The sequence below is a fragment of the Coffea arabica genome, chromosome 8c (genome assembly GCF_036785885.1).
Source record: "Coffea arabica cultivar ET-39 chromosome 8c, Coffea Arabica ET-39 HiFi, whole genome shotgun sequence".
NCBI classification, from domain to species: Eukaryota; Viridiplantae; Streptophyta; class Magnoliopsida; order Gentianales; family Rubiaceae; genus Coffea; species Coffea arabica.
This window is the reverse complement of record NC_092325.1, coordinates 35,068,191-35,095,564: the sequence shown is the minus strand read 5'-3', so window position 1 is coordinate 35,095,564 and position 27,374 is coordinate 35,068,191. Positions and strand designations below refer to the sequence as shown.

General features: G+C 33.7%; 2 protein-coding genes across 2 annotated transcripts; one reads left to right on the top strand and one right to left on the bottom strand.

The window, feature by feature from the left end:
• The first annotated feature begins 90 nt into the window (after nucleotides 1-90).
• Nucleotides 91-6,342, top strand: LOC113706907 (3-ketoacyl-CoA synthase 10). The gene is made up of 3 exons (XM_027228961.2): nucleotides 91-704; nucleotides 1,410-2,035; nucleotides 5,484-6,342. The coding sequence occupies exons 1-3, from the start codon at nucleotides 291-293 to the stop codon at nucleotides 6,037-6,039; spliced, it is 1,596 nt and encodes a 531-aa protein (XP_027084762.2). The 5' UTR covers nucleotides 91-290; the 3' UTR covers nucleotides 6,040-6,342.
• A 6,680-nt stretch (nucleotides 6,343-13,022) lies between these two features.
• Nucleotides 13,023-15,463, bottom strand: LOC113705583 (uncharacterized). The gene is made up of 2 exons (XM_027227490.2): nucleotides 14,057-15,463; nucleotides 13,023-13,395 (listed from the first exon to the last, which is right to left on the bottom strand). The coding sequence occupies exons 1-2, from the start codon at nucleotides 15,271-15,273 to the stop codon at nucleotides 13,347-13,349; spliced, it is 1,266 nt and encodes a 421-aa protein (XP_027083291.2). The 5' UTR covers nucleotides 15,274-15,463; the 3' UTR covers nucleotides 13,023-13,346.
• Nucleotides 15,464-27,374: the final 11,911 nt, after the last annotated feature.

The window sequence follows — 27,374 nt, the reverse complement described above, 5'->3', positions numbered from 1 at the left end:
TCTTAACTTTGAATTTGTAAATGTCACCCACTAGTTTCCTCCCCTTAATAAATGTTGGAATTTATTGCTGCTGAAACTTGAAAGCATCCCAACTACACAAACCTAAATTTGGGTGCTGACATTAACTATCCCTTATCCAACTCCCTTAGTAGCTTTCGCAATAAGTACTTCACATATTCTATCAAACACCTATCTCAAACATCTTTCGAATTCTGATCAGCTTCAACCAATCCCAAGTCCAAAATCCCACATCAGAGCTCAAAAATCCCATTATTATAATCATTATTGTTATGGCTGGAGAGCAACATCTGCTGTCAACTGAGATTGTTAACCGTGGCATCGAGTCATCAGGTCCAGATGCTGGATCTTTGACATTTTCCGTCAGGGTTCGAAGGAGGTTGCCTGATTTTGTTCAATCTGTGAATCTGAAATACGTGAAACTGGGGTATCATTACCTCATAAATCATGGGATTTACTTGGCTACTGTACCTTTGCTTGTGCTCGTGTTCAGTGCTGAATTGGGAAGTCTCAGCAGGGAAGAACTCTGGAGGAAGCTTTGGGATAGCACCACCGGATATGATCTTGCTACTGTGCTCGCCTCTCTTGGTGTACTTGTTTTCACGCTCTCTGTATTTTTCTTGTCAAAGCCTCGGCCAATCTATCTTCTTGACTTTGCGTGTTACAGGCCCCATGATGACCTCAAGGTACCACCATATCACTTTCCATGCATGATACTCTTTTTTCCTCTTTTTTTTTTAACTTCCTTCTCAATTTTCGAATCTCGTGACGTTAATTTCAACCCAACCTTTTTACTATTCTGGATTCATCCAGGCATGTTCATCCATCTCATATCATTTACAACTTTTAATCAAGTGTGAATGACTAGATGAGAAGAGAGAATTAATGGTGTGGACGAAAATGGAATTTTTTTGTTGCAAAATGATAAGTATGGGCTTTATGTGATTCTCATGAATGATAGATAGTCTTTTGATGTAGTCTGAATTGATGTTTTGTTTTTTAAGGAAAAGAAGTCTTAATTGATGTTAAAAAAAAAAAAAAAAGATATGTGTTTTGTGGTGCAGAAAAGTTTGTGCAAGTTTGATCAAAAACTTTTGTTCGGGTCACTGTCACCTGCCAATCGTGTCCGCGAGACCACAGGTCCCTAAGGGAAATGGATTCATCATATTAATGATCATTATATGTTTATTAGTTATAATAAAAGTTAACGGTGTAAAGATTTTTTGACACAGACAGAAGAGTTTGTTTAAATACATGACACTAATCTTTCTTCGGAGTTGATTTTTATTTTTTTTCCTATACAAATAAAGAAATCTTGATACTGGAAAATAATTAATGCGTAGTTAATAGAAAAAGAAATTATAACAAATAATTCTCTATTTGCGTGACAGGTAACAAAGGAGCAATTCATTGAAATGGCAAGAAAATCAGGCAAATTCAACGAGGCAAGTCTTGAATTCCAGAAAAGGATAGTAGAATCATCAGGAATCGGGGATGAGACCTACGTCCCAAAATCCATCATGTCCCCTGAGAATACAGCAACAATGAAAGAAGGTCGTGCAGAAGCATCAATGGTGATGTTTGGAGCACTAGACGAGCTTTTCGAAAAGACCAAAATTCGCCCCAAGGACGTAGGGATTCTTGTGGTAAATTGCAGCATTTTCAATCCAACTCCATCCCTCTCAGCAATGATCATAAATCACTACAAAATGAGAGGAAATATCCTGAGTTTTAACCTAGGGGGAATGGGGTGTAGCGCTGGAATTATATCATTGGATTTGGCTAGAGACATGTTACATTCAAATCCTAATAGCTATGCTGTTGTGGTTAGCACTGAAATGGTGGGATTCAATTGGTATCCCGGGAAAGAAAGATCTATGATGATTCCCAATTGCTTCTTCCGGATGGGATGCTCGGCCGTTTTGCTCTCCAACAGGCGCCGTGATTATGCTCGTGCAAAGTACAGACTCGAGCATATTGTAAGGACCCATAAGGGTGCTGATGATCGTAGCTTCAGGTTAGCTTTCTTGATCTCTTATTTTTTTTTCCTTAGAACTAGTAGAAAACCCCCCAAAAAAAAAAGGAATAATGTCTAGTTCGGTCATGTGGCATGAATCTAGCTAGATCTGCTTGCGTAAAAAATCATTTCAGTATTTGTGCAGGAATAATAATAATGTCTAAATCCAAGATCGATATTAGAGCTTATGTTTGCAATTGAAATTTCAAATAGTGTAAGCATGAAAGAATTATATTATAGAAACGTAATAGCAATATAATTGAAAACAAAAAAAAAAGTCAAATCAGGAGAGAGTTTCTCTTTTTTTTTTTTTGTCAGCAACGATATATTTGTACAATCTATTCTATCCTAATCTAGGGAGAGGAGGAGCCTAAGGAGGCTGTGGTAGAGAGCTAGTGGGTATACAGATCCAACTAGATCAAATGAGTATTATGACATAATCCTTAAATTTTTTTACTGTAAGTGAGATTTCAATCCTCACCTACAGTCCAATGAGGGACTTAAGCCCCTTCTTTCTTGGCGTGGCCACCGAGCCATTGGCCCAGCGGTTCGGGAGAGAGTTTCTCCTTGGGTTGCCATGCTCATTAATTTACTCTTTGAGATATTGGGAGTTGGGACTCATGAGTGGTCAATCTATTTTTGCACACTAATAATGGAATGCATGGTCCATAGAGCTGGCCGATGGATGTGCATTGAAAGGTGACCTGAGAACTTAGATAATTTGTTGAAGGATGGCTGGGGGGTGGTTGCCTACTCATTCATTTCAACTTAATTGCCAACCGCCCATTTAAAGAAATTGTGTAAAAGTGGGTCCAAATTAATCTGCATCTTCTCAGGAGTCCTTTCTTGAGATTAGCACAATAGTTCAAATTAAAGCACCATAACACTGAAAATACCTTGTTAATTCCTATCATTTAGGATCATGGGTCCATATATTATTGTTGATATTCAATTCTTTCATGTATGGGATTACTCTAACAAACAAAATACAGGATTAATCTTTCCTACGTTAATAATGTACAGTACGGAATGGATGAATGACAATTATATAAAATTTGAATTTTAAATCAAACTTTTACACATATATCATGAATTCAACGATGATAGTGTCCGTGTATATAAGACTTATTCCAAAATATAGTCACAAGTTTAGTAGTGTTAAAAAAGAGATAGAGATAGAGAGAGTAAGAGTCAAACTCTGCGGGCGCTCTCCGGACCGAATCCGGATTAGTCCGAAAGGGATACCGGGTGGTTAGACCCAAAAAAAAAGAGATAGAGAGGGAGAAAAAAAAAAAAAAAAAAGAACTACAATACAAACAAGAAGTTTCGTGATAGGTTGCAGCCAAAGTACTGCGTGACAGTTTCTTCCACTATAAAAGCAAAATCATTACATGGTTAGTGGTGGTAGATTTAATGATAATCCAATCTTAAGCAAAATTATTATGCTAACACGTTGCCACTTTGCTGGGATGTAGAAAGTTGCACCAATTATTTGTTTCCTTTTTCTATCAATGACCTTTTGTTTGAATTGTAGTTTTTTTTTAAAAAAAAATTAACGTTCTTTATAAGCCTATTTTTTTAATTATTTTTTTACCTTATATACATTCAATTATGACACTACATTTTTTCTATAAAAATTCTCAAAAAAAAAAAAAAATCCAAACTAGTGAATTAGTATACGATGTTAGTGAACAAGTATATTACCAAAGTTGTATACCATTACTAACGGATGGATGGATGGATGGATGTACGCAATTATTACAGAAGATCAGTTTTTCAATCAAAGTAATTAAGCAGTGTGTTTAATTAGGTGGAGTCTTAAACTAAAAGATCAAAAAAAAGAAAAGAAAAAGTGGAGTTGTGGACGAAAAGTGAGCTGTGGCCCACACATTATCATCATTCCACTGCATTTCCGCTCGAAACCACAATTATCTCATGCTGGCTGGTCTATAATATGATAGTGGATTTTTCTGTTATAGACCCGTGCCATGGGGGACCATTAGACAGACAGGGTGGACCACACTTATTGGGACCTTACATAGGATTTGACCAGAAGATTTGTTGTTGATCGGAATAAACATACAAGTTTTACACGTGAGATTCATATGTGGGATCCCCCCCTCTCTCTCTCTCTCTCACATATGTATATATATATATATATATATATATATATATATGTATGTATGTATATATATACACCACCTCCTCTCACGCTCTTTTCACCCGCACTGTTAGACGGTATTTGAATCCTAGATTTGACATAATTTTTAAATATTCTTTTTTGATATATAACAAAATAGTAATAATATTAATAATAGCAGCAAGATGCAATCGTTAATTTTATGGTTTGTCATTGCACGTGGTCAATAACAGATCAAGGCTACACTCCTGTAGTATGAGCAAGGTTTTAATACCCTGCTCGGACCGTTCCGTCAAATCGGTTGAATTGTCAATCAGGTGGCTGTCTAAGCGGCGGGGTTATGCTTCAAATCCAGTGTAGCTAAAAAAACCGCTTTATTTAGTGAAATCAATTGACTCGGCCGGTCCAACCAGTGAATTGTCAAATTGCAACGGTTTTTGCTAAATCAATTTGGTTCATTCAATTGATCAAAAATTTTTTTTTAAAAAAACTAGAAACTAATTAGATAGCCGCAACCTATAGTCAACTCAAGTCAAGACCTAAGACTCCAATCTTCTTCCTTACTTTATTTCTAATTTTTAGCTAATTTTCTTCAATTTCTTCTCTTCGTAATCATCCCTTTCTTCATCATCTCATCATTAATCTCTCAAATTCCTTCAGTAAAGTTCAATTTTGTGCCTAAACTATAAGCGTAGGTTTGATTTCCTAATCTATGATTTTTTTTATTTTACTTTGTAATTTACTAATTTTCTAAAGTAAGATTCTTATTTTCTTGGTGTCAAGCTTGTCATATTGGTATAATTATAGCTCTTTTTTCTTTGCTTTGCTTTTGTTTTGCTTTGTATCTTTGCTTTTCTTTTAGTTTATTTTATTATAAACTTATTAGCAAAAGAACTATAGTTATGATTATGTGTCTAAACCTTTATAGTGGGATGTGCAAATTGTACATATGATAAAATTAGCAATATATAATTTATTTATTTATGACATCATGGGTCGAAAACGGTCAATCCAATGGTTGAACCAATGACCCTTGACCCAGTGACTTTTCCAGTTCAATGCATGGTTCAAGTTTTAAAACCTTGAATATGAGATTAAAGGGAAAAATTGAAAATTAGAAAATGCAAAAAAAAAAAAAAAAAAGGAGGGAGAGAGAGAGAGAGAGAGATGGTTTTAATTTGATTAAACTCGTGCAAATAGAAATGGATATGCACTTGGTAAGGAGACGAGCTAGTGAAATTTCTTGGAACACTAAAATGGTTTTTAGTTTACTACGACAAAAGAAATTTACACCGTAATTTTCTGCAGGAGTGTTTATCAAGAGGAAGACGATCAAAGGTTCAAGGGACTAAAAATCAGCAAAAATTTGGTAGAAATAGGGGCCGATGCACTCAAGACTAACATCACCACACTTGGTCCTCTAGTCCTACCCTTCTCTGAGCAGCTTTACTTCTTTGCAACACTAATTTGGAGGCATTTGTTTGGTTCCGGTAGAGGGTCACAGCCCGAAAAACCATACATCCCTGATTACAAACTTGCATTTGAGCATTTCTGCGTGCATGCTGCAAGCAAGACTGTTCTTGATGAGCTGCAAAGGAATCTGGAACTTAGTGAGAAGAACATGGAAACCTCAAGGGCTACACTGCATCGATTCGGCAACACTTCCAGCAGTAGCATTTGGTATGAGCTGGCTTATTTGGAAGCCAAAGAAAGGATCAAGAGAGGTGACCGGGTGTGGCAGATTTCATTTGGTTCTGGATTCAAGTGTAACAGTGCAGTCTGGCGATCGATGCGCCGAGTATGGTCACCTTCTAGAAATCCATGGCTTGATTGCATTGATAGGTATCCTCCAGAGGCTCTCTAATCCTGGGGAAGCTGAAGCTGAGGGGGATGGTGCAGCACTGTCAAAACTAACTAATGGCATTAATGCTGCATTTGCTTCAACATTTCCAGCATGACTAAATCACAAAAAATCCTAGGTTTGTCTTTCTAAGTTTGTTGACTCTAAAAATGATTTGGAGTCGTATATCCTATGTCAATTGTTGTCTAAGATTCATACAAGGTAACGCTTTCGTTTCAAGCACATCAGATCAAAGTCATGACAATATCCCTGAAGTTGCTGGTTAAGATGTGGTAATGAATATAAATTGTACTCTCTCTGTCTCAATTATTTGTTTATATTTTAAGAATTCAACTTTTTAAAAATAGTGATTTGACTGTGATGTTTGTGTTTTTTCTTTTTTTCAATTTTACGTTCCACAAATTCAAAATTTGAATTTAAATGGTAACATGCATATAATTAAAAAGCGGAACTGTATTCAAAGGACAGACTAAAAAAGTGTTTTGACTTTCTCAATATAACAAATATTTTGAAATATCTCAAAATATAAAATATGACACTGTCAATGATTGCAAGTGCTAAATTAAATTCAAGTTAATTGGGATGTGAGTGAGACAAATATCATCACACTCTCAAGCTCAACTTCTAACATGTAGTACTTTGTAATGGCACTTATAAATTATCTGCTCTGTAGAATTCCAATATTGATATATTAATATGCGTGCTTGCATCTAATTAAGTTGTTCCTCATTAGATGTATTTTGGAAGAAAATGTTTGTCAGTATAATGGAGTGAAAAGATTTAACACCAAAGAAATTGTGTATTTCTTTTCATGCCATTCTTAGTTTCACTTAACTATAATTGAAGTAGAACTTGCTCTGTTTTCGTTTTATTTTTAATTGCAATAATAGCTTAAAGCCCACAGACTGACATATATCTACTTACAAGTTTTGTAATTTGAACTCAAAATTTTCACTTGTTATCAAAACATTCTATGTTATATTTGACATGCGATCCCTAAAATTTCAGTTTTTGTATCTAGCATATAATTTGACACAATCAATCTTCCAAAGTGGAGCTCATCGATCACATAAAACAACGGAGTTGGGGATAAATTACTAAAGGAAATGCAACATTTATAAATTGAATCAATGGTAAACTTCTTAACAATACTTTCTTCCAAATTGGAAGAATGATTCTGATTAATTAGGAACAGGATGATTTACACACTGACATACAAATTTTCCGGCATAAAATGTATTTTGAGTTTCAAAACATCATACATCCTATAATTTACGGCGCGAAATTGTTTGGATAGCTTTATTATCCCAAATAATATTTTGCTTGTATCATAAACACATTTTCCAACCCGCCTTTTTATATTTCCAATCACCTTTTTATCTCACATACATCACATCGCAAAAAATGCTACAGTAATTATTCCAAATAATATTTCAAATAATACCCTATCCAAACTTTATACTCACCATTTATGGGAAATATTATTTACGGGAAATCCTATAATCCTATAATTTTTTATTAATTGCAGTCCCACCATTTATCATATTATATAGTTTAATAAATAAAAAGTATACGATAAAAATAAAAATGAGTCTGCAATTTACAAAAATGAGAGTGCAAATAATATTTTCCTAATTTAATCATATAAAGTGATGTCTTAGTCTATCTCCAACAATGGAATTAGGCTTAAACATCACAAATTAAGAGCCATAAATGTATAAAATTTTTAATTATAGTTGTATGGACTAAAACAGTAAGCACAATACAATTCACTCTTTTTTTTTTTTTTTGACGGAAGCTAGAATTATAAATCTAATCCAGAAGAAACCTCAAAAGCCGGCCAATACGATTCACTCATTCATCACCCTTTTCGATGAACCGTCAACTGCCCATGCATAATTGCCTGCCAAAGAACATTTTTTAAGGAATATCTAACCTTCCAATTAAGGTTGTTTTGTACCCAACAAAGATTGTTGCATGCAAATTGCACCTCATAATGTACATCTCAACGTTGATTTTTGGGCTGAAAATTTTACTATAACTGCTGACAAAAATAATTGAACTACACCTTCACAAAAATCCTCCCAAAATCACATTCAAACCCTCACAAATTCCTCCAAGATAATCACACTTTTATTCTCCTAACTATCCTGTCCCAATTCAGCTCTGCCTGGAAAACTACCGAATTGTCGAAGTTGGATAAAAAACAACAGCAGCTAGCTGCTGTTGATGCAATTTCATTAAGCATTCTACAAGTTCAAGGAGCCGAAGATAATTATAGCTGCTGTTGCTGTAATTTCATTAAGCATCCAACAAGTTCAAGGAGCCTGAAAATTCGTCGCAACAATTCCCCATCTTAAAACTGTGTTCGCAAGTACTCCATCTGCTGGTCATCTATTTGAATGCGTTGATGATCTGATGGTGAAGTTGAATGAAATCGAAGAAGCCCTTCTGAAATTGTGACTTCTGAATGAACCAGGGCCGATGGTGGATGCACATTAATTCCTCATGGCACAAAACCTTGCGTGCTCGATCTGATTTCCAGCTCCCTATGCCATAAAGCATTTGGTGAATTTGATGGAGTCATGGAAACTATAGTTACAGAAAATCTTGAAAACTTGGCATCTGTTGTTGAAGATGTTGTCAATCGTATTTCTGACCCAGAAATTGGCAAGCCTCCAGCAGCTTCAAAAGCAGGAAAACACCTTCCGTAATTTTATCGATAAACTATACTTGTCAATTTTTCTTGGAGAGTTTGATGGATGTAATCTGAAATTAAATCGACCAGATAATCTTGAATAGAATCGTTATGTTTATATATGTGTAATGAGAATAGAGTTTCATTCCAGTTAATTTATATGATTCTTTTATCTTTTTGACTTGCAAATATTTAAATTAGTTTCTATGATTGTCGAGGCATTGTAAGTATTAATGAGCATTTCATATCTATTACTCCCTCCGTCCCACTTTGATAGTTCTGTTTTCCTTTTTCGTCTGTCCCAAATTATAGTCCACTTTCAAATTGAAGAATGTAGTTGTATTTTAATTTTCCTAAAATACCCTTATTTAATGTAAGTTGTTGTTACTATAAACCTATCCCATTTAATGAGAGTTGATTCTTTTTTTACCATCAATTCAAGTTCCCATAAAATTGTACTCTATTTAATGTGAGGGTATTTTAGGAAAATAGCAATCTAAATTTACTTTTCCAACAAAATTAACTACTTTTTCTTAAACTGTGTAAAAAAAGAAACAACACTATCAAAGTGGGACGGACGGAGTAGTTAATTTCTATGATTGTTTATGCATTTCAAGTTAATTGCTATGAATGAAAGAGAACACATGAGGACATGAAATTAATAAGTCTTAATCCATGCAGTAAGTCTTAATCCTTGCAATAAGTCTTAATCCATGCAATATTACCTGGATCTAATTTTGATGTGTTTTATGTTTATTTCCCCCTTTCGTTTGGCTGTTGTCTTTCCCACAGTACAAAAGTACAAATCATATGGATTTTTTTTTTATGAGGAGGAAATTGGGTGATTGGGGGAGGCCTTTTTGGTAACAGTTGTAGAACAGTTGGTTCTGATTCCCTGAAAAGGTAAATCAAAATCACACTTTATAGGAAGGTTCCTGGTAACAATTATGAAATCGCTGATTCCGATTCAAGTTGTGGCTTTAGTTCCTTACGATTATGATTCGGTTCCGATTCTGATTTTTTATATGACAATGGATTTAAAATAAAGAAAAGGTGAAGAAAAAAATATATAGAAGAAAAGTAAGTTTTTGATTTTATTATTATTGAATAAGAAAAAAAGGGATACATATTTTATGAAAAGTACATTGCACTATTGAATGTTTGTTAATAACCATTTTAAATAAAAGAAAAGATACACTATTTTAGAGAATTTAAGAGTATTTTCGAGTTGGATAACTTAGACTTCTTTCAAAATTTTTTTTTTTAATGTAGGAGTGACGTCTCGAACTCACACTTCCTATCTCGTATCACCTAAGTCATTCCTACCCCAAGCAACTTAAACTTGGATCAAGCTTATTAATTTTTTTTTCTTTTTTTTAGATGATTCTAGACTACAATTCCAATTCCATTTTTAGAGAATCAGAACCAAAACCTTTACTTCGTATTCTATCTCCAGTTCCAGTTCCAGTTCCGGTATAGTTCATATAAGGTCTGGTCCAGTGCGATTTCTGGCTCAAAATGAACCGTGGCCATGTCTACATATATGTATGTAACGCACTCAAACTCTTCAATCCCAGCTCAAAATGAATTATGACAGTTCCCTCATGTCACTCTTTTGGTTTGAAAATCTGAAAAAGTCCTGTACATCAATTTTCATCAAACCAGTTTTTCGCTATAAGAAGCTCTAGTTACTAATTAATTTTTTTGCAAACTAAAACAATGCACACGATTTGTCCAACATTTTCCCAAATAATGTTACAATTTAGTTGGCAATTGGTGTAACAACATATAGCGTATGACAGGGAAGAAATTTTAGATGGTTCTGGTGCAAATCCATGCTGCTAAACTTTAGTTACTTGCGTTGTTGAAGTGATTCAGATGGCAATGGCTAGCTGAAGAGAAACATCAAGAACTCAAGCTTATTGAGAATTTGCTACACAGATTGGAAGTTTAACTCTGTTATTTATGCTGCTGAATAATTATTTTCTTTTCCTGTTTATTGGTGTAATGGTAGTCATAGGGAGTTGGATATAATACTTGTGCAGTTTTGTACTTTTAGCTACTTGTGTACATTTTTGGCTCTATCAATGGAAGTTGTATTATAACTTGAAAAGAAAGAAAGAAAGTATGTCCATGGAGTAAAAGTTCTAGGGTCCGTTTGTTTCGGGTGAAAATGTTTTCCAGGAAAATATTTTCCTAATTTCCCGTGTTTGGTTGCACAAAAGTTACTGAAAACATTTTCCTATGTAAAATATTTTCACTCATCTTATGGAAAACAACTTTCCTTCCAAACTTACTGAAGTTGTTTTCCGAAATGCATGTATCCTGCCTGTAGTATGTTCCAAACTTACTGAAAACATCTTGTAGTATTTTTTTTTTTTTTTTGTGTAAACAAGAGGACTCGAACCCAAGACCTCTTCCTTACACTCCTTCCCCCGTACCACCCAACCCAACCTAACCCTCCCCCTAGTATATTCAAAATAAAAAAAAAAAAAACTCATCCTGCTCATCCTATGCTAGTAATTAATTATGTATAATAGGGACATTCTTTTCTAGAGAAACTTTCAGCAGTGAGAGTGCAAGATATATGTCACAATAAGCATTGCATGTGATTGATATTTGACACTAAATGGCCAGCAATTTGTTTATTGCTTAAGGAGATATTTTTTATTCATATATACATTTCTTCAAGATTTTTTAAAGTTAAACAATGAGATAAATTTTCTTATTTTGCATGGGAAGAAGTATGTAGTTATAATGTGTAGAAAGTAAAGATAGAGATAAAAGTGAAAATATTTCAAAAGTTAAACAAACACCATAAAAATGAAGTAAGAAAATATTTTCAATAAGCTAATCAAACACCTGAAAATGATGAAAGGGAAATGATTTTCATGAAAAATTACTTCCACGGAAAATATTTTCCCGAGGAAAACATTTTACTTCCAACCAAACAGACCCCTAGTGTGCTTCTTTTTCCCTTGTCTCCCGAACATCCTGAAGCTGAAAGGCTTAGTAGCAATTCCTTTTGCTTTTGCATGTCTCAGCATCTTAGGGCATCAGCCAATTAATGTGCTTGCTCAATTTTTTTTCATTTTCTTTTTTTCTTTATTTCATTTCTGTTATTTGTTTGGATACAATGTTACATATGATGGCTTTTGCATTATTAATTGATTTCTTTGACTTGGGAGATATACAAATAGGAAGAATATACAAATTTGCATCCCTAAACTGATATCCTCCATCCGTTCATAATTTAATATGCAAAACTAGACTTTGATTGGTAGACTTTAGGCCTAAGGTTTCATTTGATAAAACTGAATCTGAATTCTGAATACTGAAACAATTAATTTGCTAAATTTTAAACACTGAAAAAAATTTATGAATGTCTGAATTTTAATACTAAACCTATTTATACTATTTGATAAATATTTATAAATGAATGCTTAATAAGTTAAATTTGACAATTTTGCCCTTATATTTTTTCATCCAAAAAAGAAATAGAACCTATGATTTAATTAGCTAAAAATGTTAGGTATGAAAATGACAATATTTATTTTTAAATCAAATTAATATAAAAGATGAATTATATTATATGAGGAGTATAGTGAATAAGTGAAAGTCATTCAAAAGGAAGAAAAGAGATATAGAAAATCAGTAGATAGAGAATATTAGGTTGTTTAATTATATAAGAAATTTGAACATAATGAATAAACAAGGGTAGATTTGGCAGATAAGATAAGATAGTTGAAGTAATTCTATTGATTCTTATCAGAATTAAGCATTTATTTAGGATTCTTGTGCTGAAAAAAATACACACAAATTCAACACTACTTAACAAATTCAGCAAATGGATTTTCATTTATCAAACACTCAAAATATCTGAATGTCTGAAAAAGTTCAGATTCAGCACTTTTTATGTTATCAAACAGACCCTAAGTCTCAAACAAGTAAATTCTGAAGCAGTTAGAATTTACAACTTCTATACTAGTACATTTTTGCCAAAAGATGAAATTCAATTAAATTGAAATTTTAATTTGATAAGGTTATACTTCTTGTTGCAATGAGTTGTACCTTGGCTGTATTTGGTTCGTTGAGAAAATTGGAATTGCTATATGTAAATGAATTTGCTGCATTCCATATATAGGATTTAAGTAAATTTTCCATAGATTACAACCCCAATTCCAAGCGAATTCCAATCTATTCAAGCTACCAAATGATTCATCATTGACACAAATAATTCAACATCCTAGTTATTACAAAAGAAAAGGCGGTCAAGGCAGCCAAAACATTTCTGCAAAATATCCAACAATTTGGTATATTCAAATATTTTAATAGGTAAATATGGTAGGAAGGTAAACATTGATTCTTCCTTCTCTGTTTTATTATTTTTCATGGCTTGTCCATATCACATTCTCTGGCAAGCCTTATTAATGAGGAAATACAAATTAAAAAAAATGAAGAAGAATATATTTCCAGTGGCATCTTTTCCTTCTTCTTCCAATCCTTATTCTAATCTTTTCTTGATTTTGGTGGGCAGGGGGGGCATTTCTGGCTGCTGGGGCATAAAAGAATAGCCAAAGATTTGATTATAACAAAAACCAATCAATCTTTTTCAGGATAACCACTCCCCATCCATTCCTTCAATTTCCTCAATCTCCATGCTGCAAGTACAGAGAATGAAAATCAAAACAGAGGGGGAAAAAGGAAAGGAAAAAGAAAAAGAAAGGGAAAAAGAATAAGAAAGAGTGAATTAATAACTCATTAACTCCCTGCACTGAAAACAGAAGCAGCAAGTGATAAGCATGAGAGATCATTTGGGACTAAGCAGAGCAAGACCTTGAGTCTAAGAACTTTTGACCAAAAAGTTCACAATTTCATTCTTCTCCATCCAAATCACTAAATCAACTAAATTTTAATTGTAGACGGATCATATCTGATCACCCGCCAATATAAGAAGAATAATTGATAATTTATGGTGCTTCTTCTGTAGAATTAAGTGTGTATTGGGAACAGCAGATAATCTAAGAAGGCTCACATTTTCCCATTTCCTCAGAACCCAAAGTCAATTTGATCTTTATGCTTTAATCATGGTACATGCACAAAAGTGATTCTGCCTTCAGATTAGGTCAAAGCAAAGAAAGCACAAGATGAACTGGTTGCATTGCGTAAAAGAAAATAGACAATCCTATATTGTAAAACAACAAGAATCTTACAAGTCAGTAAGGCCAAAGGTAAGAAATTAAAAAAAAAAAAAGATAAAATTGTTCATTTACATTAGTCAGAAAATAGTTGAAAAAAAAATCAGAGAACCAAAATTCTTACCATGGCAAGGCAGGATCTTGCATGTAGTCATCAAAGCAATAATCATTTAGATGTTGCTCCAAGCAACTCTCATTTGCATTCAACCATGAAGGGAATTCCATGACTTCATCAAATGGAAAATTCCCATACTCCTCAGCCTTTTCCTCAGGATCAATTTCCATAGTCTTCAAAAATTTGAACCACCATGCTGATGTGACCAAATTCAAGGTATCATTCCACTCCATCTGATGCTGCTCACCTATTGATCTGATCTCTGCCATCTCCTGGTCATCCATTGCATGATGCAAATCTGTGTCTCCAAAATTCATCATGCTTGACTCAGCATTAGTAGTCACCATAGGAAGCCCCTCTTGTGGTATTGCCACACTAGGGACTTCCTCAGTGGCAACAGAAAGAGGGGGTGAAGAAGTAGATGAAGATGAGGTTGAGGAGTAAATTGATGGGATGTTGGTACTTTGGTAAAAACTTCTGTCCAAGTCATTGAAATCCTGAAGATTGAGATTCAGGCCTAATGGTTGATTAGGGAGTACAAAATTGAAATTTTCAGGGAATAGGGGTGGAGCAACTGGAGGCAAAGGCCAATAGTAAGGATGATTATTTGGAGGACAAGCAAAGGCTGAGCAAGGAAGATTGTCTACATAGCCAGTGAAGTTGTTGGTCATCTGGGATTCGTAAATTCTCGGATTTCTCCTAGATTTTGATTTCCCTTCTTGTTCTTGTTGCAGAGGCTGCAGCTGTGGTTGCAATTCACTTTCTTGCTGCAGCTGCTGCTGATGTTGTTGTTGATGTTGCTGTTGCTGTTGTTGTTCATTAGCTTGCTTCATAGCTGCTCTATGAAACTTGAGTGCTGTGACAATCTCCCTTCTAGCCTCAGCCATATTCAGAAGCCTCTCTTGGTACGGCCTACTGGCGTGGAGTCTCCTTCTGACCTGTTTTTTGTGCTGTTGAGGCTGTTGGGATGGCTGAGATTGCTGCTGTTTTTCACCAAAGCCATCAAGATCTTTACTTAAATTTGTGTTGCCAGGGATTCCATCTCCATCTTCTGGACTGTCCTGGTCCTTGGAGTTGAGTGGATCTTTGGTTCTAGTAGAGGTTAGCTGTTTAACCAGGCTACGAATGTATGCACCAGAGAGATGGGGTTCTTCTTTTAGGTTATCAAGTTTGTCAATTTCCATTCCTCCTTTACTTCCTTGTTTGGAAGAAGATCTTCCCCTCATCTCTCTTTCCCTCTTTGTCTATGTTTTTTCTATTTTTTGCTGGTTTTCTTGAAGGTGTATTTGTACTCAGATGAAAATGAAGTGGTGGAGTCTTGAAAGAAGGGCGGTTGTCTGAAACATCATGTTTTTCACTTTTCTGGAAAGGCAAAGTACAGAATGCAGAGGCAGAGGTCTCATGGGTGTTATAAATAGCTGACGACAGTCTCTAGGGTTTTTAAATTCTTTTGGAATTTTCCCTCTTTTGGCAAACCACCAGGATGTTCCATATTTTTTTATTCCTAGCCTTAAATTGGCAGTTAGAAAAAAGCTTTTGTAACTGATGCACCCTTGACTTGCCATCAAATTTACAAGCATGGTCTTTTTTTTTTTTTTTTTTTTTTTTGTTTTTGGCATTTTAATCTCATCACAAAAGTCTCCAAAACACACACATAGGGTCTGGCTGACCTCAATCCACTTGATAGATTAGTGCAACTAACTCATCCTGCTTCAAAGACTCATCCATCCATCAGAGGATGAAAAAGTTTAGCTTACACCATCAAACTAATAACACCTAATGGTCAAATTCCCTGTTAAGGCAATTTTGTCAAGAATCCAAAGTTCCGCTAACAATCAAGGTAAAACTCCAGGCAGAACCATCAACTGGTAACTATCATCCAACAGCCAGAGATCCCACAAATGAACCAGATGACTAATGATCCTTTAGGATACTAATGTACTCTTCTCCTATGATTGCTTACACAACTATGGTCTCACATATCAATATTTTCCCTTTGCTAGATTGCAACCAAAGAAAGCTCAGTGTGAAATAGCTTTATTCAAATCTCTTTTTCGCACTTCCAATTAAAGATCTATTTTATTTTTAAGGGATCACAACTATGGTAGAACTAACAAATGATCAAACTCCGGCCAACACTCAAGAACTGGGAACTTATTTTTAGATTCCACTATGCCTTTGTTGTTAAAAATGGGGGAAAAAAGGATTGTCTTCTTCGTTAAGTCAGACATTTAATAAAAATGGTTGAAACACATGCATACAAAACAAATTTTGTGATAACTTGGGAAACTTCACATGGAATCCATTTCAAGTCAGCAAACTCAGCTCAATTTTATGAATAGCCCTTCTCAAAGGTTGGAGAAATGGCATCTAGTGTGACTCTCTGTCACAAAACCATGAATTTAGCTTTGAATTCACACAGCAGGTCAAACATCTATCAGATAATGTAAGATCATTTCTTTAAGAAGAATATCAACGAACACACATTTTTAAGTGAACAAATTAACATCCTAATGATTGAATGTGTGATCTCGGACACAGATTATCTAAAGGGTTTTCTTCTATTTGTTTGCAAGCTTATACACTGGGACCAGATTCTGAGGACGTCATCAAAGAAGCCATAGAAACTGACATGAGAATCTTCATTACTGTTGTAACCTTCAATTCTTGCTTAAATAAATATATGTGTGACCACACTAGTATAAAAAAAGCCATAAAATCAATATTTTCCGTTCCATTTGCTGAAAATTATTAGTCTGATGATGAAACAGAGAACTTGAACCTTTTTGCAAAGCCACTATACGGCCTATTAAGGACAGAAATGCTCCATACCATCCCCTCTTTCATATCAGTTTCTGTTCCATTTCTTGCTGTGGCTTCTCCAGACACTCATTACATGATTTCTAAGCACTATTAGGATGTTGCAGTGGCATTGCTTCTGAAACCCTCCAGCAGAATGCTATGTCAGTGGCAAATTTGGTAAAATTTCCTCATGTAAAAGACAACCTGTAGGGTACTACTAATTAAAAGTTACCTGTTTTATGTCAAAGTAAATCATATCCATTCTCCAAGAGAATAATACTATTCAAAATTGCAAGCTGACATTCACAAGTACTACTTGTTGTGTACTTGGGGAGCAATGAAGTAATTGATCTCAGAAAAATTATTAACTCTGACCACAACCCAATCTATAGATAATACTCCCCCAACTGCTGGTAGGCAACATTTGCTCTGAGAGCAGAAATTATTGTTGATGAGACATGAAATAAAGGGAATGCTCCCACTACCAAGCAGGCAGTGCAGATTTACTTTTCTTCAGAAGCATACCATTGCTCAAAGCTGCGGTTATTGCTGGCACAAGCCTCTCTCACATGACAACATCCAATCAGCAGTTTTTAACGGAGTGCAGAAGCAACAAAATGTTTGTTAATATGATAATGCTTTGTGAGCTCTAAATCAATTGTTTATCTTAAAGATAACAGCAGAACAGTACATGTATTATTGGGCAGGTCAGAATACTTCAGCAATTTTAGTTGATTACACATCCATTAGGCTGGACTTTTTGGATGATATCTGCCAAAAAAGACTACTCATTTAACAACTACCCTTTTACTTAGTCTCTAATCTGAAATCTGAGGAGCAACTAGCAGTCAAACTCCACAATCTTCGGCAGAAAAACTTTGAAGTTTCATCTTGCTCTAATTCATTTCTATGAACTTATTTTGGTCTACAATTTTTCTAGCAGTCTCATACTGGAACTCCATACCATTACTTATCAGCTGTTTGATTCACAAGTAGGTTAGAACACATCAGAAATTGTAGTTGACTACACATCTATTTAGGCTGAATTTTTTGGATGATATCTGCCAAAAAAGACTACTGAATTCTTACAATTAATTCCTGTTATCTCGTATTCAGAGTTGGTCGTCTGGTGGTAATATTTTTAGTATGACATATGTTGTAGGCCATATACTTGAAAGGAAATTTGAGTTTCCAGATCACAACTGATGAAAGTTTAAGTTTAAACAAAGCAGATCATTACCTAATTGCCATTTTTTTTTTTAATTTTGATTGTACATATTAATTTCCTAGTTCCAAATTCTTGGAGTTTTGAGCCTGTGATATTGAAGCACTATAAGCCCTTAACTCTGTGTACCGGTAACTAGGATCCAGTCTTTACTTGCTATGTTTTCCATTCAAAGAAGACCTAAAATCTTACGCAGAAGAAAGGAGAAGGAAAGGATTTGAGAGTTGAAGCAAGGACCTCATGATTACCTCTCCTTACTATGTCATCACGAGCACTTAGTATGACAGAGAGATTAAATTATTGGCGAAGCATCCTAGTACCTGATTAATTTTTCACTTAGTTAAGAATAAAAATTTCAAGTTTCACCCTGACATAGGCTACAAATTAAGTTAAAGAATTAAAAGAGGATTGAAGCAGTTACAGTTGAGATTTGATACAATCGTGCGACAAGTTGATATGTATTTACACAGGTGGATGTATGTATATATTAAGTTGATATACATGAACAAAATTCACATACACAATAAAGTAATATCAATGTACACCAAGTTGTGTGAACTATACAATAACCAAATAATTATACGAAATCTCAACTGTACGTACCTGCACCAAACCCAACTAAGAGTACCTCAACTAAATATTCTCTTGGAAGTCAAAGTCCCTATTCAAACCGCATTTCATGTTTTGGCATCATCAAAATTCCAATACCTAATCTTCGTTTTTTTTTTTTTATTTTAGATTTCCTTGCAGAAGAATTTATATGATTAGAGACACTTCATATGGTTTGCTTTATATGTTGTTGAATCCACAGCTATCCTTTTGCTTTGGAAGTGAGAAACACTGATAGAGCTTAGGTAATTTTCCAATGTTGTTCTCTCAAACCTTGTCCATGACTTGTTCCATATCAAAATTAAATTTCAAGTTACAAACCTTTTACTAGACAGTGGTACTACAACTATTTTACCATTTAACAAACCTTGCGTTTCAAGATTTTTTACTAAAAATACCAAGATGGCATTTTCTACAACGACAAGGAAGTTTCAGTTTGTCGAACTTCTTGTTTAACATCCTAACCCTGCTAGAGCTTATATCTCAAACCCTCCTTCCTCTCCCCCACCCAAAAAAAAAAAAAAAAAGGCAAATCAATCTGAAGTTGTGTTTTGTCAAATAAAGTGCAAAACATGTAAATTTTTTGTTATAAATAGAAAAAAAAATAAAAAGATAAAAAAATCGTTAGCACGAGATTCACAAATTAGAATATGGAACTTTTTTTAACCTGATTGCTAAGTAATGCTGTCATAAAGTATATAGGACTAATTTTAGTTTATACCCTTACCTTGTGTTTGTCATATGGACCTAAGTAACAACTGATTGTATAAAACTAAAGAGAATATGTACCAAAATTAAGTAATTAATTGATAAACCCCAACATCTCCAAAGATGTAGTAGTATATATTTTTTTTTTATATTTCTAAACTGCTTATTCTAAATTTTGCAAAGCAAATCAAAAGTCCCAATAAATCATCAAAGGTTAATTAACTATTTTTAACTAGTTTATTAATAATATTGACTTCTGTTTTCGAAAAGACAAAGAAGAAGATACCATACCATAAAAATGAATTAAACAAATAGAGAAGAAGCACAAGAAAACAGTCAATTTTGGAGAGGAAAAAACAAAAAAAAAATAAAGGAAAAATAGGGTTTGTTGCCGGGGGAGAGAGAGAAAGAGAGGATAAACTAGAGAACATTAAAATAGGACAAGAAAAAAAAGCAAGAATTATAAAATATTATGGTATGCAATGAAAGAGAGGAAGGCAAACGAAAGTGGGAAAGAGGCCTGACTTCTGCTGGCTGCTGCTGCTGCTGCTGTGTTGTTAATTGTGGATAACATCAAAGACAGATGCAGCATTGGCTTCTCTATCAGATGAGGTTATAGAAAACCTGATTCCACCAATCCCCTTCATTTCGCAGGTGCCCAGCAGATGGTTTTGACGAATGGCTTTCCTACAGCGAAAAACACTCAAGAAAGGACCATAGACCACAAGGTCCAGAACCCATTACTACACATTATTATCACCAGAGGAAACCTAATTCAAAAGCTCTTTCTCTTTCTCTTTGGATACCATTCACATTTCTGATTCCACCCCTCCACCGTTTGTGTGAGAAATGAATGACATATGAATGCCTCTGTCTTTCCATCTCTCTCGCTGACTAGTCTCTTCCCTTTATCTTCTTATGTGATGAGATGAGATGAGATGATTATCAACTTGCACTTGCAAGATGTGGAAGGGATGCAATACAACTACACAAAAACTCTGCTAGTAGAAACTAGAAAGCTCAGCATTCATTGATTCCATATAACTGATCTCTCTGATTCACTGTAGCTTGACAGGTCTGAATGATGTATAAACACTACTATTGCTTTCTTTTCTCTTTTTTTTTTTTTTTGTGAGATGATCTTGATTACGTGTGGAGGAATTTTTGTAGCACGGTAAATAATTGTTACGTATGGCATATAAAAAGATATGGTTGTGCCAAATTAACTATGACTAAAAGTTACAAAATCAACGACCTTGGTAATAAACCAAAATCAAGATATGTCACTACTTGCGGACTATCAAAAGAATTTCAAAATTATAATCTTGTGTGGAAATTGAAAGTTTACTACCATTTGCTGCTAAATGTTTGAAGTCATGTGAATATGTAAAGAGAGCTAATAAAAATTAGCAAAAAAGAAGTAATTGTTCATTTGCTATAGTCAAGACCGTTAATTGAAAATGATTCAAAAGTTTTATTTTTCGCTGCAAGAAGTCATTTTGCTCATTCAACACATCTCAATATGACGTAGTAGCAACATTTTAGGTACTTCAATTGGAAAATTTTACATGCTTAGGAGCCTTTATTGTTATCTCCCCCACAAATCTACACTGCAAAAAAAAAATTAAGGTACTCAATATTTAGGGGGTGCGTCATTTTTTAATTTTTTTTTCTCCCTAATGGATGGTTTAGATCGTGAGGTTGCAATGAGGCTTCCCTATGATAGAATTTCCAACTTCAATATAAAGGACGCTCAATTTTACATTAATTCTTTCTCATTTGGTCATTGAATACGATTTGTGTACATCACCTTGCGATTCCGTGTATGGAGAAGCAAAGATGATTACTTTTGAAGATGGAGAAAGTGTATTGGGAAAACCTCAATGGCATAACTAATTAACATGTGTTGTGGCAATAGGCAAATGGCAAACATTGACTCTCACTTACCCTTTCTTTAAATCTAATGGAAATGAAGTATTGCAGCTTAGAAAATGAGGAGTAGGAAGAGAAAAATAATGGTAAACAAAGTTCAGTCTTTCACTATGTATCATTAATTACTTCAGAGAGATATAATATATGTTCTTAGGTCACGTCATTAGAAGGAGAACCCTTTATTTTGAGAACTCCTATTATCTTACTGTTAGAGCTTAAACTGCATTAAAAAGTGGAAAAGGCAGTTCTCATTATTATTATTATCTTCTAATTCCCTTTTACAGTCTTATCTAATAATTGCTCTTTGAGCATCACATCACACTGGTAAATTCCACTACAAAATTTATTGTAAATTACTCAACTAGGTAACTTTCTTGCCCGCGGTTCAATCCTTCTAGTCAACATCAATTCAACTGATCAAAATTAAACACTCATATAGATATGGGTTCTCTGCAATATATCACAATAGTGATACAAACTACAATTCGTGGTGAGATCTTGAATTTGGAAGAACGAGATTGAGTTTGAAACTAAAATTTTAAGGAGCCATAAAATTTATTGCACTTTTATACTTTGTCTTTCAAATGTCTATAGATTTGTTAGTTCAGTATTTATATTTGTTATGTTAGTGTAAATGTTACACCATGCATGCAAATGAATCTGATAATTGTAGAAGCTATATATCCGCCTAAAAAAGCCAGGTTTTTCATAAAATTTTCTTTGAGAAGATTTTCCATGTAACATTAATCTATTCCAAATAGGAAAGTTGTTCTTACTTTCTGCACTAGGCAAGCCAACATTGCGCAGATAGGCAGGTAAAGATAATTAAATCTGGGCTGTGCAACTGTGCAGCACCAGCAAGTTTTGGGGACCCTTGGAATTAAACCTGATGACAAATGAATATATCCATCGGTTTGGTGCCATTAAATGGCTTATTTGCTTTTGCTGTCACGGCACCGCCAACCATGGTCTGTTGCCTGCAAAGCACACAACAATTTTTGGCTGCCACCGCCGCTGCATCTCCATTATCATCTTCTTGACAAAACCATACCCTCCCATCACAGATTAATTCTCATTAAATTGCCAAAATTGACAAGTCTTTGCAATTCTAGATTTGTATATTCAATGCTGAATAAATTTTCTGTTACCATTTTCTTTTGGTCAATGGCCATCAATACTTCCTCAACTTAATCAAAAAATCATGTGTAGTAATAAGTGATATCAAAAGTTGCCGAAACAAAATGCGCAACAAACTGTTAAGTCATAAGTTAGTGTTAGGGTGAAATTTTTGGACGTGTGATATGACACTGGAAATGTCTTTTAGAGCTCTAGAAGTGATAATATTCCCTAGTTGAGCAAAAAATGAACTGAAAATTTTTATAATTCTTTTTAAGATAGTACTTATTCGTCCTTTGGTCTTTTTTTTTTTTTTTTTTTTTTGAGGGCATACTAATACGTAGAGGTAGAATTAGAACATTTACTTTGAGAGGCATTACATATATATTACTTACGGGTATCATATAGAAATTTTCAAAGCTTTCATTGGGGCCAAAAATTTTGAGTAAATTTTATATATACTAACAGTGTATACTCTATTACTGTTGGATGCACGACATATATATAAAATTTGAGTTTCAAATGCAAATTCGAATTTTATGTTATGCATCAAATGGAAAAAATGTATGTGTATAGAAATTTAATCCAAAAATTTTATCTATAGAGTTACTTCTGAAAATTTTTCACTTTTCAAGGGGACAAAAGTCACAAAACTTAATTTTCTAGACAGGTCAAGCAAAATCGTCAGATAAGTGATAAACAGACGTGATATATCAGAGGAATATATAGTTTTAAGAAAAAATATATGGGATAAGGATGACTACGAGAGCAGGATAGATCTCTCATTATGATCTATTCAATTTTGCAACTACTACAGGTACTAACTCTATTAGACTAATCAGTTCGTTCTTCATAAATTTAACCAAATTGGTACCAAAATCTTCAATTAATCTCATTGTTTTAATACATTAGTACGTGAGATTTCAATATATATATATATATATATATATATATATATATATATATATATATATATATAACTGAAGTATAAGATTTATAACTTGCTGTATCGTGACATGCATTGTTGGGCCATAAGTACCGATAGAAAATAGATCGTGTATTAGGTGATTAGCTCCTAAATTGAAGCATAATTTATCTACGTAACGTTTGAGCAATAGTTCTATTAACAAAAAATTATTTCCAATAAGGAAATGGTGGGATTTAAGAAACGTTCGGGAAAACTTGAGTTCAAAACCTCTAATTCCTAGAGTTTTAGAAGTAATAGTTCTTTTATTAGTATCTCAACATTGTTAACTAGTTGCATATGTGCAAAATGCACTTTGCTCTGTTTGGATTGGTCATTTTTTCAAAAACAAATTTTTTAAATACAATACTACAGTAATATACAATAACTCAAAAAACATCTCATTCATACAATATATCAAATATTTTAAAAAATTTTTATTGTAAAAATTTTTCATATACACTATTACAGTAAAATTTTTCAAAAGCACCCAACAATAGCTAATTCAAATGGAGCAACGAGATTCATTTGGTTATCAACTTTGTGCAACATTATGATGTATATTAAAAAAACCTAACTCAGATTGTGATTGTGCTTTTGCAAAAATTACATTTGATCGCAAAAAAAAAAAAAAACACTTTAAAACCTAAATCAATTGTCAACACCATAATGGAACTAGGTCGAAATCTTCTGAAAGATTTCGAAAGAATCCTGAAAATATCTACCAACCCCAAAAGTCCAGTGAAAATTTTCCTGCACAATATTAAGAAAACTCAAAGCTGAAGCTTCCTAAGGCAGCTTGCGTAATATATTACTGAATTGTTTCTCTTGTAGTAAGTTCATGCATGTGTCTATGTTCCCTTTAAAATGCATACGGTCGGTAATGGAATATTAAAAAGTTTTCTGCTGATGCCAGCTAGTTATGGTCCAATTTTTACTCTTCGATTCTGTTGTTCCATGGTGAAAATTGAACACAACTGAGGCTTAGTTTGTATAGAATGATATGGCGAGAAAAGAACAGAAAAGAAGGGAGAGGACTGACCCATTTTATTTTTTGGGAGTTTTGAGTGGATGGAAAAGAAGGGAAAATGAGAAAAATAGGATCACAGATAGTTAAGTACAAAAAAAAAAAAAAAAATCTTCATATTAGAGAGAAATGAAAAGAAAGTAAAATTCTTACATGCAAACTTTTTATAAATGACAAATTTACTCATAAAATATGAAAAAATATTAACACCAAACATGCCCAAAACCATTTTGTTTTGTTCTTAAACTTTTAATAACTTGAGGATCTCTTCCTTTCCTTCTCTTCTTTTCTTTTCTTTTCTCTCATGTTTTAGATTTTGTCCTCTTTTCTTTTTCTCTTCAAAACTCCCCAGCTAGACCTAAGTGTTGGAAACTTGTGAGGTACCAAAATGATATTTTCAAAAAACCTCTTGGGTGGTTTCTGAAATGATCGTTTATGTTTTTGCCCAAAAAAATTGCTGGATATTTATTAAATGGCGGGGCCCGAATGTAAATACAGACGGAGGTGATGTGATGGTTCATGATCAGATCAACGGCCATCTTTTGAATGTGGAGGAGATGGGGTCGATGCCACGTCAGCAATGACCTAAAGCATCCAATGGGAGCAAGGTCGCACGTGCGGTTCTAGGAAAGTGACATGTCAACACCAAGTCAGCGGATTGCGCGAGTGCTGCGCTGCGCGGTCCCCACACAAAATGTCACCGGGCCAATTTTCTCATGCCAACTAAAAAAAAAATTAAACCACTTTTCAAATTTTTTGTAACCCTTCCATCTCTTCTCGTCCCCTTCTCACATTCAACAACTATCAGGTGAAAGATTCGAATTCGGAACAAATAAACAAGTTCATAAAAAAAGAAAAGCAAACAAGTTCATAGCTGGTGAGTAACTACAAAGTGATTATTTGGAAATTTCTTTGGGAGATTCTTCTGATATTCTATGCTAATAATTAATTCGTTTTTTTCTTCAACTACCTTTTTATCTCACATTACATTATAAAAAATGTTATACTTAATAGAAATATTCTACATAATCTTGAATTAAAATGGAATAATTCTCAATTTCTTACGTTTTTGTTTTCTAATAATGGGTTTTTCTCGTTTCAACAAATTATCTTTGTTTGTACAAGAGGAGGACAGATAAAATGTGCTTTAATATCAAAAAAAAAATTTACTCAAATTTAGTGTTGAAATTAGACTATGTCTTTAGAACTAAAAGAAAAATAAACATATTAGGCTGAAAAATCACAAGTTTGTATACGATCTTGTTAATTAGAGTACTTTTCAGTTTTCAATTATATAATAATTTTGGGGCAAATAAATTAGTAAATATCTGAATCTAATGACGGAATCTAAAGGTAATTCCAATAGGAATAGGTTTTTTCCTTGAATTGGTTGTTTGGCAACTCACATCAAAATGTAATCTTTATTCGATTATCAATGTTTGCCAAAGCTATATTTTGTTGTCAAAACTAAATAAAATACAAATGAATTGACTAAAATATCATTCTCGCTTCATACCTTTGAATTTGTATCATATTTTCGCTTTGCACACTAAACTTTAACTTCAAACACTTTGCACAGTAACTTCTCCGTTTTATCCTAATTAAATCCAATCAATAATATTGTCAGCAAAAATAACGGACTATAGGACTGCGCAAATCGATGACAATATGCTGAAAGTGGTCAAAAAGCAAAAGGATCACAGTCACAATAGAATGATATATTTTTAATGATTTGCACAGTCCTCTATTCCTTTAATTTTGCTAACGATATTATCAATCAGATTTAAGTGCAATAAATCTGAGAGGTAAGGGTCAAGTATCTAAAATTAAAATTTAGGATGTAAAATGAGAATATAATACAAGTTCAAGAGTACAAAGTGAAATTAGTCCTTCCCTCACAAGCATATTTTCGTCTATCTCCCTACATGCAGATTTTCATCTATGTTTCATTCTTGTATAGCAGTAGCAATTTTTATAGTTACTGGTTTTTGGGATGAAATTGAAAACTTCCAAAGCTCAGAGATTAAAATGAAATTTCAATCGATTGTACATTCTATGAATTTGTCTTTTTTTAATGCTTTTGCTTTCACGTACCATTCATTTTATAATGCTTCTTATTGTTTTGATATATTTTAAAGGGATAATTTCAGAAACCTTCCCTGAGGTTTCTAACAATTGTAGAGACCTCCCCTCAAGTTTATTAAATTACACCTACCTCCCTTGCTTTTACTGTTTATATAACAATATAGGTCCAAAAGGCTATATTTTTTCTCAAAAACCCTAAACTACCCTTTTGTACAAAAATAAAACAAAAATTATTTTGCCAATTGTTTTCTTTCATATCTCAACTAAACCCACTATATTAACAAACTAGCCTAATAAATAGTCTAATTCCAAATTCTAAATCCAAGCAATTCCATCATCATAGTCATAAAATTGCTTCTCCCAAAACATATATTCAATACTGAAGATTTGTTCCATCCTTCAGTCAAATTCAAAATCAACTGCCATTATGTTTGAATAATTTTCAACATGGGATGCCATGATTTGGTTCCATATAAGTGGCTCAACTCCCACTACATGTGCCACATTATGGCCTTGAAAAAAAACCTTAAAAGGAGATTGATGCATGGATGGGATTAATCAAGTTTAAAAGAAGGAAAGGCATCATTATGACTATAGAAATTTTCAAGAAATTTATTTTACCAAAAATCAAAATTCTGTTTGCAACTAATCACACCCCAATTTTCAAATTAATGCACACCTTCTTAAAACAAAATAATCTAACCTACCATCAAATCTTCAAACATGTTAACGTCTTAAATACAGAGAAGAAACTCTATTTCTATTATGAAACCACAACTAACAATTGTCAAGTATAAAAAGAAATGTAAATGTACTTATTAACATTAATTTTAAAAAGTTTTTTGAATGGATGATAGAC